General features: G+C 39.7%; 1 protein-coding gene across 1 annotated transcript in view; it reads right to left on the bottom strand.

The window, feature by feature from the left end:
* The window catches only part of LOC112309514 (ubiquitin-conjugating enzyme E2 E2), a 257,222-nt gene that overhangs the window by 69,407 nt on the left and 174,962 nt on the right, over positions 1 to 12,853 (bottom strand). Inside the window, exon 4 of the mRNA XM_053929637.1 lies at positions 718 to 850. Within this exon, the coding sequence (XP_053785612.1) occupies positions 718 to 850 (133 nt within the window). The remainder of the gene's footprint in view (positions 1 to 717; positions 851 to 12,853) is intronic.

Below are 12,853 nucleotides of genomic sequence, written 5' to 3'. Positions count from 1 at the left end.
ACTTGTCAAATGACTGACTTACAGGCAATAGAAAGGAATGCAAAGAATTCTTAAAGTACATAATCTCGATTTAAATAAGTGCACATTCTCCCGTGTTCTCATTACATTGTACTCTTGCACTTTCTCTAGTCATTTATTATGAGCTTTAATTAATTAATCATTTGTACTAATGGACTATTAAAACACCTCTTAACTGAATTTTCTTGGCATGATTTTTAAAGTCTTGTGGGTCACACTTTCCATTCCAGTGCACGTGTATCCTTCGGGAGAGCGGCTGAACGGTGGAGCCCCAAAACTCAAAGCTCCACAGCTGGTGCCATAAGCCTTGCCTTGGTGGGGCTCCCTCCACTTTCAGTCTGGCTCGGGGGCTTGGCTCTGGCTCCAGCTTTAAGCTCTAGGGCTGGCTGCAGCCCAATGTTACTCCCCTACTTTCAGCTCTCACACGCTGTCTAATGTTACATTTAAACACATACCACAGAAAGGGGACCCTGAGAAAGGACGAGAAAAAGTGATGAGATATGAATAAAGGCCTGGGGTGGAGGCATAACCTGTAATTTTGTGCATTCTGCTTCCTTTTACACACAACCAGCCCTGGGACGTTGTCTATGCTAACAGAGTAGACATTTATTCCTACGCAGGTATGTTTAAGAATATGCATATGTATACACATATATAACAACATATATTGCTAAAAATGAATGAATACTTCATACTGACCTTAGGGGGCTTAAATGGATAGTCTGGTGAAAAGGTAATGTCCAGGAAGAACACCCCGCCTTCATAGACAGATCCCGGGGGTCCCAATATAGTTGACCTCCATTCATAAATGTTGTCTCCTTTGGGTCCGGCACTGAAATAAGACATACAAAGGAAATGTGCTTAGAGGTTACATAAAGCTTGTAACTAAAAAAATCTATTTATGGTAATAAATTGAGCTTTTTCATAAAAACACAACAAAGTTAATAGGTTCGTTATAATATCATCACTATTCTATATATGAAATATGCTGGTATTAATAAAAGAGAACAAAGAAGACTCTGTCATTCACAACCCTAAATCTATGGAATGAAAGATTCAAGGGCCACAGACCACAGGTGGGAGCACGAATACTTAATAAAGCATGAAATTACTTGTGACATTCTGAAAAGGGTAATATGGTCACAGGGCCAAAGAGACAAATTTTCAAAGCCAAAAGAGCAGCTAGAGAGAAAAAAGAGTCTACTGTTCATTTTGTTAACAACTGAGAACACAAATGAGGTTCACGGAGTTCAGTAAATGTTCATCATCCATAAAATGCAGCTCAAGCATCGTATCTCATCGATTCTTCGTTTCTCTGCCTCCACCCGGAAAGACTCCCTACCTATTCCCTTCTGTCCCTCCTCCTTCCACCCCATCACCACTAGTGTGGTCTGTAGAAGATAGGACATTTCAGTTCACTTCATAACTGTGTTTTGTAACTGTTTACTTTTTCTGTCCCTCCCTAGAATAGGAGTTCCTTGAGAAATAGATTTAATAGATTTTGCCATGTCCTTAGTGTGTAGTAAGTAAATGTCTGTTGGATGCTGATGGACTAAGAGCAAAGCAAGTGAAGCTACACGGCTACCAGAAGCAAACACATGTCTCTGGGGCTCAGAGACACTCACTGAGGAAGAAAAGGCCCACACGAGTCAACAGAATTGTGTTACTTCTCTCAGGTGAACAGAAGGGCCAAAATATTTGAGCCTTCCAGTGTTCTTCTTGCTCTATCAAGCTAATACCTACATCTAGAGCCAGAGATTATCCTCAGACCCTGTAGCAAAGGGGACAACCTTGTTAAGTTGCTTGGGAAAGATTTTACTGTCATCAGAGATTCGGCTTGTCTCATTTTGAAATTAGTTTATATCTACAAAACCCCCCCAAACCCTGGCACTGTTGAGCAGTGTGTAAAAAAAGCATGCATCTAAAACCAAGTTGGGATTATTCTAGGAATGCAAAGATGGTTTAATAACAGAAGAGCGTTAATGAATCTACCTCATTAAAAGATTAAGTAGAAAAAAAGTGATAATTCAACAGATGCGGAAAAGGTACGCAATAGGCTTTAATAATAGTCATTCATGATAAAAACTGTTAGCAAAACTGGAATAGAAAGAAGCTCTTTTAACCTGATAAAGGGCATCTATAAAAACCTCACAGCAACTAATATAGTCAATGGTAAAATATTAAAGCCACACCCTTTTAAACTGAGGAACGAGAAAAGGACGTCCACTATATCCACTTCAATTGCCACTTTGAATCGTACTACGTACCACATTCTTTAAGGCATGGCAGTCACACGGGAACGAAAGGCCCATGGATTAAGATGGAAGAAATAAAACTGCTAACATCTGCAGTATTTATGAATACAGAAAAAAACTTCCCTAATCTCTAAACAATTTATCAAACTTAATAAAAGTGTGCTTGTATAGAAAAGTGGTTGAATATAGGATCAATATGCAAAAATCAAGTGCATTTTAATACACCAACAACTTAGAAAATGTATTTAACATACCTTTTACAGCAGTATTAAAAGTATAAGGAACCCATGGATAAACTTCATACAAGTATAATATTAGTATGAAGAGAATGATCAAACTCAGTGAAATACACGCAACAGAAGAGAGATACAAACTTTATGGGTAGGGAGTGCAATGTACTACAAACGTCAGTTTCCTCTGAATCGATCCAGTGCAAATCTAATACAAATCCAACGGTTTTTTAAAAAAACAAAACTTGACAAGTTAATTCTAAACTGTGTTTGGAAGCTCGAAAAAACTCAAACCTTTCCACGCACATATGGAAATCTGATGTACGTCAGAACTGATGGGGCTAGGAAAACAGTTTTTGTATTTGGAAAATAGAGAAATTGGTTTTCTACCTCAAAAAATAGACAAACCTCCGTCACAGATGTATTAAGCACTTAAATGCAAAAGTCAGAAGTTCTAGAGTTTAACTAAAGGGACTGCTGACAAGGCGAGCCACACAGCTAGACAAGCTATTTGGCGCATATAAAATTGACCAAATTCTAGTGTTCAGAATATACAAATTCCTATGAATCAATAAGAAAAAGACTAATAATCCTTTAAAAAAGACATAAATAGGCATTTTCAAAAAGAGGAAACTGGTATGAATTATCAGTAATCATATAAACACGTTCATTCTCATTAAAATCAGAAAAATGAAACAAAATTACAATTTGGTATTATTTAAAAAAAACATTTAGGCAAAAATTAAAGCCTGACAAAACCAAGTGTTGATGAGGATGTGGGAAAACAAGGGCTCCTCTACACTGCTGATGAGCGTGTTCAATCACTTTGGATAAGAATGCGGACTTACCTAATTAAGTTTTACACACACACACACACACACTCACACTCCTATATTACAACACAGCAACTGCATTCCTAGGCACACAGCCCAGAGAAATTTTTATATATGTGTACCAGAAGACACGCACGAGAATGTTCATAGCCGTACTAGTTATAAATATCAACACTGGGAATAACACAAATGTCCCCTGATAGAAAAATGAATACATTTACCCAAAGGAATATTACACAAGCAGTGAAAATATATAAACTAAATGAACGAATCTTAAAAATATATTGAATTAAAAAGCACATCTGAAAGGAATACATATGATATGATACTATTTCTACAAAGTTTAAAAACAAGCAAACAAGAAAATATACTGTTGAAGGACACATACACATATGTGTTAAGGAAAAAAAAAAGAGAACAAATTTCAAGAGAGTAGTTTCCTGGATGGAATCAGAGGGTGGAGGAGCAGTACTCTGGAGCGTCAACGGTTCCAGTAATGCCCTACTGCTCAGTATACATGGCGTTCGGGAGTTTCCTGTTTTAGGACTAGATTCCATAACTTACATGTTAGATGTGTTCATATACAGTATCAGATTCTCATACTAGGAAAAAGTATGCTAAAAAGGCCACCAAAAGGCTATGTGAGAACAGCAAGCAGCAGCATGTTTGTATAGTGTGATCCTACTGGATTAAAGAGAAACATAAAACAATTATTTTATATTGTATATGGATACCTATCGATGCCAAAATACTTTAAGACATAAGCTGGAGAGACAAATGCATGACAGCGGCTGCGGTAGGAATAGGAGAGAGAGTGGAGTGGGGCGGTGGAGCAAATAGGTCTGGAGATGGGGAACGAAGGAGAGTTCAATTTTATCTCTGTGCTTGATTTCTCTTATTTAAAAAAGATGAAAAAAGTAAAAGCACAGCCAAGTTTATTGCAGAGTTGAAATATGTTGAAAAGCAATGGTGCAAGGGACCAAAATACAGTGTTCCTGCCCCATCTTCCCTTTACCTGCCTCTCCTGAAGCTGCCAATGAGGTGCCCACAGAATATATTCGGGCCAGGTGACAATTAAGCTTTGGCAACAGCAGCTCCTTGTTGCCAGACAAGCTCACTCATTCAGATTAATATAAACATGGTTACACCCTGAGCTATAATTAGACCCAACATGAATAGGTAAGTTTATCAGAAGGAAGGGCTTAAAAGCAGAGCAAATTATAGGTTTATAGTTACATTACTTCAAGGTAGATGAAGAAATTTAGTTTGAAATGTACACACAGGAGAATACAGAGCTATGAGACAATGGGCACAGATGCATTTCCCAAACACAAAGATACAATTTCTCTGGGTCACTGTATATACGTATATAAAACTAAGTACATACATAATTACACAGGCACGCACACACAGACACACACACAGAGTTACATAATTTAGGCTAACTGAGGAGTCACCAAATTGTGCCACCAAGGAAGAGACTCAGAAGAAGGCAGAGGAGACAACTCACAGGAGTGAGTAATGTCTGTGGATAACTTAGACTCTGGCTCTCAGTCAGAACTCCAAATTTCATTGGTTTTTATTAAGTGGCATCTCCACACCACTGGGAACCCCAAAGCGTACGGCAGTGGTTCTGGGAGGACACGGCCCTGCATCCCACTCCTATGTTGGTACAGCCCACCTGGGAAACGCGGGGTAGAAGTCCAGAAGTGTTGTGTACAATGTGGTGGCCATGTAGGGATGGAACACGTGAAATGTGCTAGTTCAAATGGCGCTGTGCTGTAAGGGTAACATGTACACCAAATCTGGATGACAATGCAAAAGAAAGTAAAATGCATCATTACTTTGTGTTAATCATATGTTGAAAAATGATAGTATCTGGGATGTACTAGGTTAGAATAAATTAAAAATAACTGTACCTGTTCCGTTTTACTTTTTAAAATGTGGCTGTTAGAAAATTTAAAGTACACATGTGGCTCACAGTGTATTTCTATGTGACAGTGCCGTCCAATATAATTTTCTGTGACAATGGAAATGTTCTAGCCCTTATCCAATATGGTAATCAACAGCCACGCATGCCATTAGGTACTTGAAATGAGGCTGTCGAGAATGAGGAAGTGGATTTTCTATTTAATCTGATTTTAATGAACTTAAATCTAAGTAGCTTCGTGAGGCTAGTGGTCACATATACTGGGTAGTGCGGACCTAGATGCTCTAGTAGCCCATATTGACCAAAATGATTTTCTAATATGCCAGAATTATTTGGATCTATACAAAACAGAACGGTGAGCTTTTATATGCTTTGATTCAACCAAAGAAGAGAGAAGTAGATGCTGCAAACTGTTTTATACTTTCATGTTGATCACACGAAGGTTGGTGCCCGAAGACGGCTGCAGTTCGGAGGGGTGCTGAAGAACCGGAAGCGAGCTGGAGGCAGACCTGTCTGCCTGAGTCCGAGCCCTGCCACTGGAAATCTGTACGACCCTCGGCAAACATGTAATCGCAATCTGCCTTAGTTTCCTCCTTTGCGAAGTGGGGCAATTACAGCGCCGACCCTGTGTAGCAACTGTGAAGTTTCAGCAGCACTGGACTCAGAGCCTGGATAATAGGTTCTGAAATGGGCCTAATTATGAAGCCTCCAAATGCCTGCTGCTTTTGTTTGTCCTTATGCCTTGTGGATGATATATAAGTTCACCAAGACACTCAAAAGGTAATTTACCCGGTGATTTTATAAGAAGAGTTTCAGGACCCTAGGACTAGAAAACGGGCTACTGAGACCGTAAATAAATCATCACCACCACCCTCACCATCGCCACCCGCAACCTAATCTTGAAGTGGATTTAGAGACGGCAGAACTTTGGGACCTATAAGAATTCATAGCTACTACTGCCAGGAAATCCAATTTTTCACTGTCTAGCATGTTTATTTAACATCAGGATTTTTAGGTATGAGGTTACTTAGCAATGTTTTCCCATCGGTAGTATTCTTAATAATCAATACCCTTACTTTTTTAATTTTCAGATTTTATTTTTTAAAGAAGAAAAACAAACATAGCTAATAGCTAAATTTAAAAATAAAATGCAATTAGATAAACCTATTAAAATGCAAATACCAGTTAGCAATTACAGATTGGTTAAATGCCCAAGCTGCTGTCTGGAGAAATTCTGTTAGAGAATCAACAGTATGAATTGGGTCCAGCTCTCTCCATGCTGCCGCCTGCAGGGGACGAGCCTTTATGTATGCATAAAAAATCTGTGTAATTATAATAAAACTGCTTAAAAGGACTAAGCATTCACTGTCTTTATTTAAGGTCAGAAGGTGCTTTAAATATATCTGAATACTTTTACTGTGCTGAGCCACAGATGTGACTCTAAGACCAAGAGTTCTGGCTGTGTCTGCTGCCTTCTCATTTCACAGTGCCTGAGACAGGTAAAGGAAAGGATGCAAGGGCAATGCTGGGATCCTGGCTTCACAGGACAAGGAACTTGCCTTTGAAGAGAATCTCTGAGGTGCCACACTGACTTGAAATTGACAGGGACGGTGGGTGAGGAGATTTCAAGGGATTTCTCAGGAGCTCTAGCAATCCCTGCTTATATGCTGGGCTTCAAGTAGCTGCATTCATCCCTTCCAGCGGGAAGGCACGGTGTTCACACACAAATGATATGCTGCACCTGGGACAAAGTCCCTCTGGAAGTAAACAGCTGCAGGAATACTGAGCTTCTGGATTACAACACAATAATGTATGTATTGTGTTTTCTTCTAGTGTCAGACTGGAAGAAAAGGGTAGTTTCCATCCCTTAGAAGAAAAGATGAAGGCAAGGCCCGGATCAGTTACAGCTAAGGACTGGAGAAGAGGCAACTGAAGAGGGGAAATGGCACAAAACTGAATAAAAGAGACAAAAACAAACCATGTGGGGGAGGGGAGGTTCTAGAAGAACCTCTTCCTTACTCCCAAAGGCCTAGGTTCCTCTCTAAAGGCAACAACATCCCACGCAAACATATGCATTATGAAAGCAGTTATTTACGGGTCCTTTCATATTGAAAAAAGAAGAAATTTAAGCAACTGGCACGATCTGGATCACAGGAAAAACGAGCCATTCTGACAGTGGAAAGGCATTACGACCAAGAAGGTGCTGAGAACAGGATTACAGCTCTTGAAAGGACAAATGGAGGATGGCATTTCATACATTCCGGAGCTTCCCTGTGTTTTTATTCAATAACTTTTTAAAGACTAATACCACCAGAATCCACGATCACATTTTAGGAAGTTAGGATGTAACACTGCTGGTAGATGAAATCTATTCCATACACTAAGCTTCAAGCAGCACTGGACTGTTAATATTTTCTCCTTCGGACAGTTTCTTTCTGGTCTGGAAGTATCTGGTCCTTCTTCTGGAAGTAGTCCAAGGAAAAGAATTACTTTACACTTTTTGTCAGCGAGCGCTTAATAACTGGGAGGGCCTTCATCCTCAATCCCTCTTTCTAGATTTGAGATGTAAAGATAAAAAATGATTCCAGGTGACTGTAGTTACCTTTTACCAAATCTTAAAGTCAGTACTGTCATCTACTTTGTGTTTTTTGTTAACAGTGTTAATAACTTAGCAGAAAGAGAGAAAAGAGAGGAAAAGAGGACTTTAAACAAAAAATAATTACCGCTTAATAATCTTGTACTTCCTTTTCGCAGGGAAGGTAGTAGCTAGCAAGATAGTGTGCTTAGTGATTAAACTAGACCTCTAAGTTACAAGTGAGCACATTCACTTGTAAGCACAGAGATAAGTCACTGGAGTAAAAAAGAAACAAACTATTTTATATATGTGGGTTGTTAGAAATAAGGTTACAATTATAAAGACTTTGGGAATCATCTAGTTCAACTTTTTCATATCACAGAAGCAAGGATTAGAACCGAATTCCACTGAGTTAGACATTAGGCATAAAATCAATCAGACAATTATAGAATTTTTAATTCCTAGTTAGCTGAAAGGACTCTAGAAATAAGTTTAGTTATTCTTCCTCCTTTTCAACATATCCTCTCCTTGCAGGAAAAATGACTCACTTGAGCAGTTGGGGAGGGAGGTAGGGAAAAGAGGAATAATTTGAAAAAGTGAAAAAGCTCCCCCCCTCACTGAGAATCACTTCTATCCAAAGCCTTCATTTCAAAAGTGATAAAATGAAGGGTCCACCAAGTGGAATGCTTTGCCTAAGACCTCACCTCCAGGTGGAAAACCTGAGCTCTCTGATCCTAAGGAAAAGCTCTTACTACGTCACAGCTGCTGCCAATTTAGAAGCCTGGACAGGAAAAACTCCAGGTTAGAATTTTGACAAACTGTCCAGCTTAAGACAGGAGACCAAAGACCAAGACCAGTATCTGGATTTTCTTTTACCTTTTAATCCTGGGCATGTCTCAAGGATTAGTTTCAGGGGTGACAAATGGCTATTTTTATGTTGGCTATCAAATCCTTTTTTATAGTTTTTCAAACTAGAAATGGTGATCTTCGACTGCTTTCTTCGTTTCTTCAGCAACCCTACCACTTCCTGCAACCGTGCGTTTGCCGTCCACCTCCCACCCCAACTCTTGTGCTTGTTCCCCTAGTCGGTGTGAGAAATAAAAGGTCTCAAGGCGCTCAGAGCTTCCAGAATCAGCCTCTTAGCTGTGCTGTACGGACCGTTTTGGCATGTGAGCTACCCAACGGAGCTGGGAATGTTTCTTCATTATTTAAAAATCCCTGCACGCACGCATTAGGCAGAGCTTTAAGGCATCTGCTGATGTTATCTGAAGGTTAAACACACTTTTTACAAGAGTGCAAAGCCACTGCTGTCTGTATACAGTGTTCGGGATGCAAAATCCTTCTTGCAATTTTTCAGTTTTTGAAAATATTACTGCCCATTGAGGACAGACTGTAGAGTGCTCCGGTAGCATTCCAAATGCAGCTTTATTACTTTCTGTCAAAGTAAACTATATCAAAGTAGACATTCCGTTTCAAAGTTAAGATGGGGCAGCTCTTAGGGACACTTAACTATTCTTAGACAGGGTACTTAAGGTTTATTTATTTGTACACAGAGTTAAAAAGCTGTTGCTTCCCAAGTAGGTTAAATACCTTCGATACACTCAATACACGTTTCACTGGCTGAGAACATCCTCTGTTGTTGGATAGGAATATGGCACACAACAATTTCTTCATACAGCTGCCTGGTTTATTCCAAAAAGGTCGGCTGCGATACCCTACAACCTGCATGCGTTTCCTCTGGTTCCCTGGCACTGCTCTCTGGCTCCAGGACCCATCATCACTGTTCTCTTCCACCAGGCTGCCTAGAGGCCGAGGTTAGCACGGAGGAGGATGAGGAAACAAGTGAACCAGAAGACTAATGGCAAAAGCAAACCACACACACAAATACTAAGTAGAGGTTTATTGAAGAATAATAAAGAAGCATCTTTAGTAAAACTATTTAATCTATAGTATAGCATAGTGGTAAAGAAAGTGGACTACAGATCCAGAGAGCCAGGGTTCGAATCCTGGCTCTGTCTTTTACTATGTGACTCAAATCAACTTTAACTCCTTGCTGTCTGAGTCCCTTCATCTTTGGAAGAGTGGTTACCTCAAAGAGTTGATGTGGCCAGTAAATGAGTTAACAATATAAAGAGCTTAAAACAGTACCTGGCCCATTTATTATTATCATCAGGAAAGCCAAAGCTCACCTTGCCCTTCAGCCCTGGACTCCAAACAGGAAAATAGGAAGGGTTTCTCTTTAGGGGCTCTAATCCCTCTTTTCTGTACTTGCTGTATGACACCTTGCATGCTAGCGTCTCTTTCTATCCCCCACACTTCTCCCCATTAACTACTAAGCTTAGGAAAAAAAACTGACAAATTACTGCTCGGTCCACCTTTCTTGGTTTATGATTCAGTACAGAATAGCTTCAGTTTCGCATTTTCCATCCCGCAATAACATCGGAGACAACACCGGCCAATATTCCCATATGCTCTTTAATAGCAGCTTTAAAACGTGTCCTCACACCTCCACCGTATACACACAGCACCACTTCGACAAAAACAAGTAACCAAATATAGAGACACTCTTTTCTCCAAGTCTGGGGGAAGCAAAGCTAACTATCGGCCCTCTTGGGGAAGAAAGGTGCTATGTGGCTAAAACAGACTCTGTGAGTAATAACTCAGCACTAAAGATGCTGATTGTCAGTAAGAGCTGGGGGTCACTGGAATTATCTATGATTAATTCGGGAGATCAAGAACTCCGCAAGACCAAAATACTGGCTATAGCATGCTAAGTCTCACTTTCAATAGTTCCCCACCTTTTCCTCAGAGCCTACTGTGTGTAGGACACTATACTGTGATCTGGACAAGACAAAAGAAAAAAAGAAAAAGAAAAAGAAAAAGAAACAAACAAAAAACCCCAGTCCTGATCCCCAAAGGGGCTTCCCATCTCCACAGCAGGAGAGAAGACAGGACATATATGCACCTTGGGATTCATGAGCAAAATGCTATGAGAGCTCTGTGAAAAGAACGATTTAATATTATACAAAGTTCATTAGTCATGGCGTCTACATCAATTTTCTACACACACTATTATTACCTTTCAGATTTCCGCCGCTGTCGTCTCCCTTTGTAAGCGAAACAAACACAGATTTTACTGAAGATCTGCTATTTAGGGGCAACCAGTTTGTAGCATCCCTTAATACTTCCTGTCAAGGCAGGCTATCTGTGAGGGATTTGGGGGGTTTTGCTTTTGGCAGGGCTGCAATAGTGGAAATGACTTACGATGCCCGTCCTCATCTTACAGTGTCTGCTAATAGGTAGGGCTGTTGGCTGCCAAGCAGATTTAATTTACCCACTTCTCCGTCTGCATTAACCTTTGAACAATGAAGCGCAGCTGAGGCTGCTGTAAGAAACAAACCGAGGAATGAATAATTAAAAACACCTTCTCAGCCTTGGAAAGACCAATCCCTAACCATTCGGGGAGCTTTCATTGTGGCTGAACTAAGTATTAAAAAGGCTAATTGTATTCCTTATAAACCAAAACAAATGCTAAGGACATAGTATGACTACAATATATATAATATGTGAAAAGTGAAGCTCTGAAAGCACTTAGTAATTAGTTCAAATGAAAAAAAGTAAGTAGTCTGATTCTAAAGAAAAAAATACTTGTAAAGATGGGCACTCATTGTCTACATAAAGAACAAATTGCTACTACTTACAAAAAGCTATTATTCACTTGGTGCAGGTGGACCGGATGGAGTAGTATTTGAAGGGACAGATGCGTGAAAGCTAAAACAAAAGGCTGAGAACAGCATATATCATCACAGGAAGACCCTGTCTTCTTCGAATCTGTCAAGTGCTAGGCCAGCGCAGCTGGGTGCTTCTTTGCTCTTGATGAATTTAATTTTCCTTTTGGAACCCCAAACCCACCAAATGCAACTGACGTTTTTATGTGGTAAGATCACAAGACCGTCATTGATATTTTATATGCTTGCTAAATGTAGTTAGCATCTAATATCATATTCAAATCAAAGACTACCCTGTTTATCTGAAGAGTTGGAAACAATTTTCTCTATTTCTAGACCTAAAACAAAGGGCAGGACATTCCCTTTCAATCAAAGAGGGCGTTTCCTCCCACTACTGACTTTAAATTATTTATGTTGAATTTCACTTTAACTAGGAAGTTTTTAAAAACTATGCTTTATTTATTTATTTTCTAAATGTAAGGCCTTTTCCTTTACTTAAAAAAACCCCCCGTATTTTCAGTGCCCTTCTGACAACCTCTCAGTTCCTGGAACGTTAGGGCGGTGGAAATCATTTTTCTGTACTATGCAATTCTACGGTTATTAAATGGCCATTTACTTTCCATTTTTATGCTTTTCTGTACATCGAACTTAAAGACGATTCTCTGCACATACTGGGTGAAAGGGTGACTAAATGAGAACAAAAACTGGATTCGCTATTTTAGTAAAGACCAGCTTCTTATCTATGAGAACAGAAATACTACTTTTTTTGTTCTTGCAGGTCATGCTCTTAATATTTTCTTGTCTTCCATCAGTTTTTAATATAATAAAACTAACTGCTGGCTCGTACTGAACTTGTTTCCTGCTGGGACTAGAAACCTTTCAATTCCACTTGCAATTAGTCGCCATCAGACACAGTTGCTCTCATTACTTTATTTCTTTTGAACAACACGACACCTTTGCTATCACCCGCTAATTGTCAGATTTCTAAAAAGATTTACCCTGATGTTCAGTTCTTGCCATTTTCTAACATTTGGTTTGTAACCCTGGGTTTCACTTTAACCCGGGAAAAATAAAGGATTCCTACCCCTGGGTTCCTATGGGCCACGACTTCGATCTCTGTCACAGCACTCACTCCTGGTTATGTTGTCTACAGCTGTAGCTGACTCCAGTCCCTGGGGAGCAGGCACTGACTGGGTCTTACTCAACTTTGTACCCTAGGCAGCTGCAGTGGGGTCTGGAACACAACTGATCCTCAAAGAAAGGTTTTGATTCGATGTGCGAATT

This window comes from Desmodus rotundus, chromosome 8 (assembly GCF_022682495.2).
Source record: "Desmodus rotundus isolate HL8 chromosome 8, HLdesRot8A.1, whole genome shotgun sequence".
NCBI classification, from domain to species: Eukaryota; Metazoa; Chordata; class Mammalia; order Chiroptera; family Phyllostomidae; genus Desmodus; species Desmodus rotundus.
The sequence above is the reverse complement of the archived record's forward strand: the minus strand, read 5'-3'. Positions and strand labels throughout refer to the sequence as shown.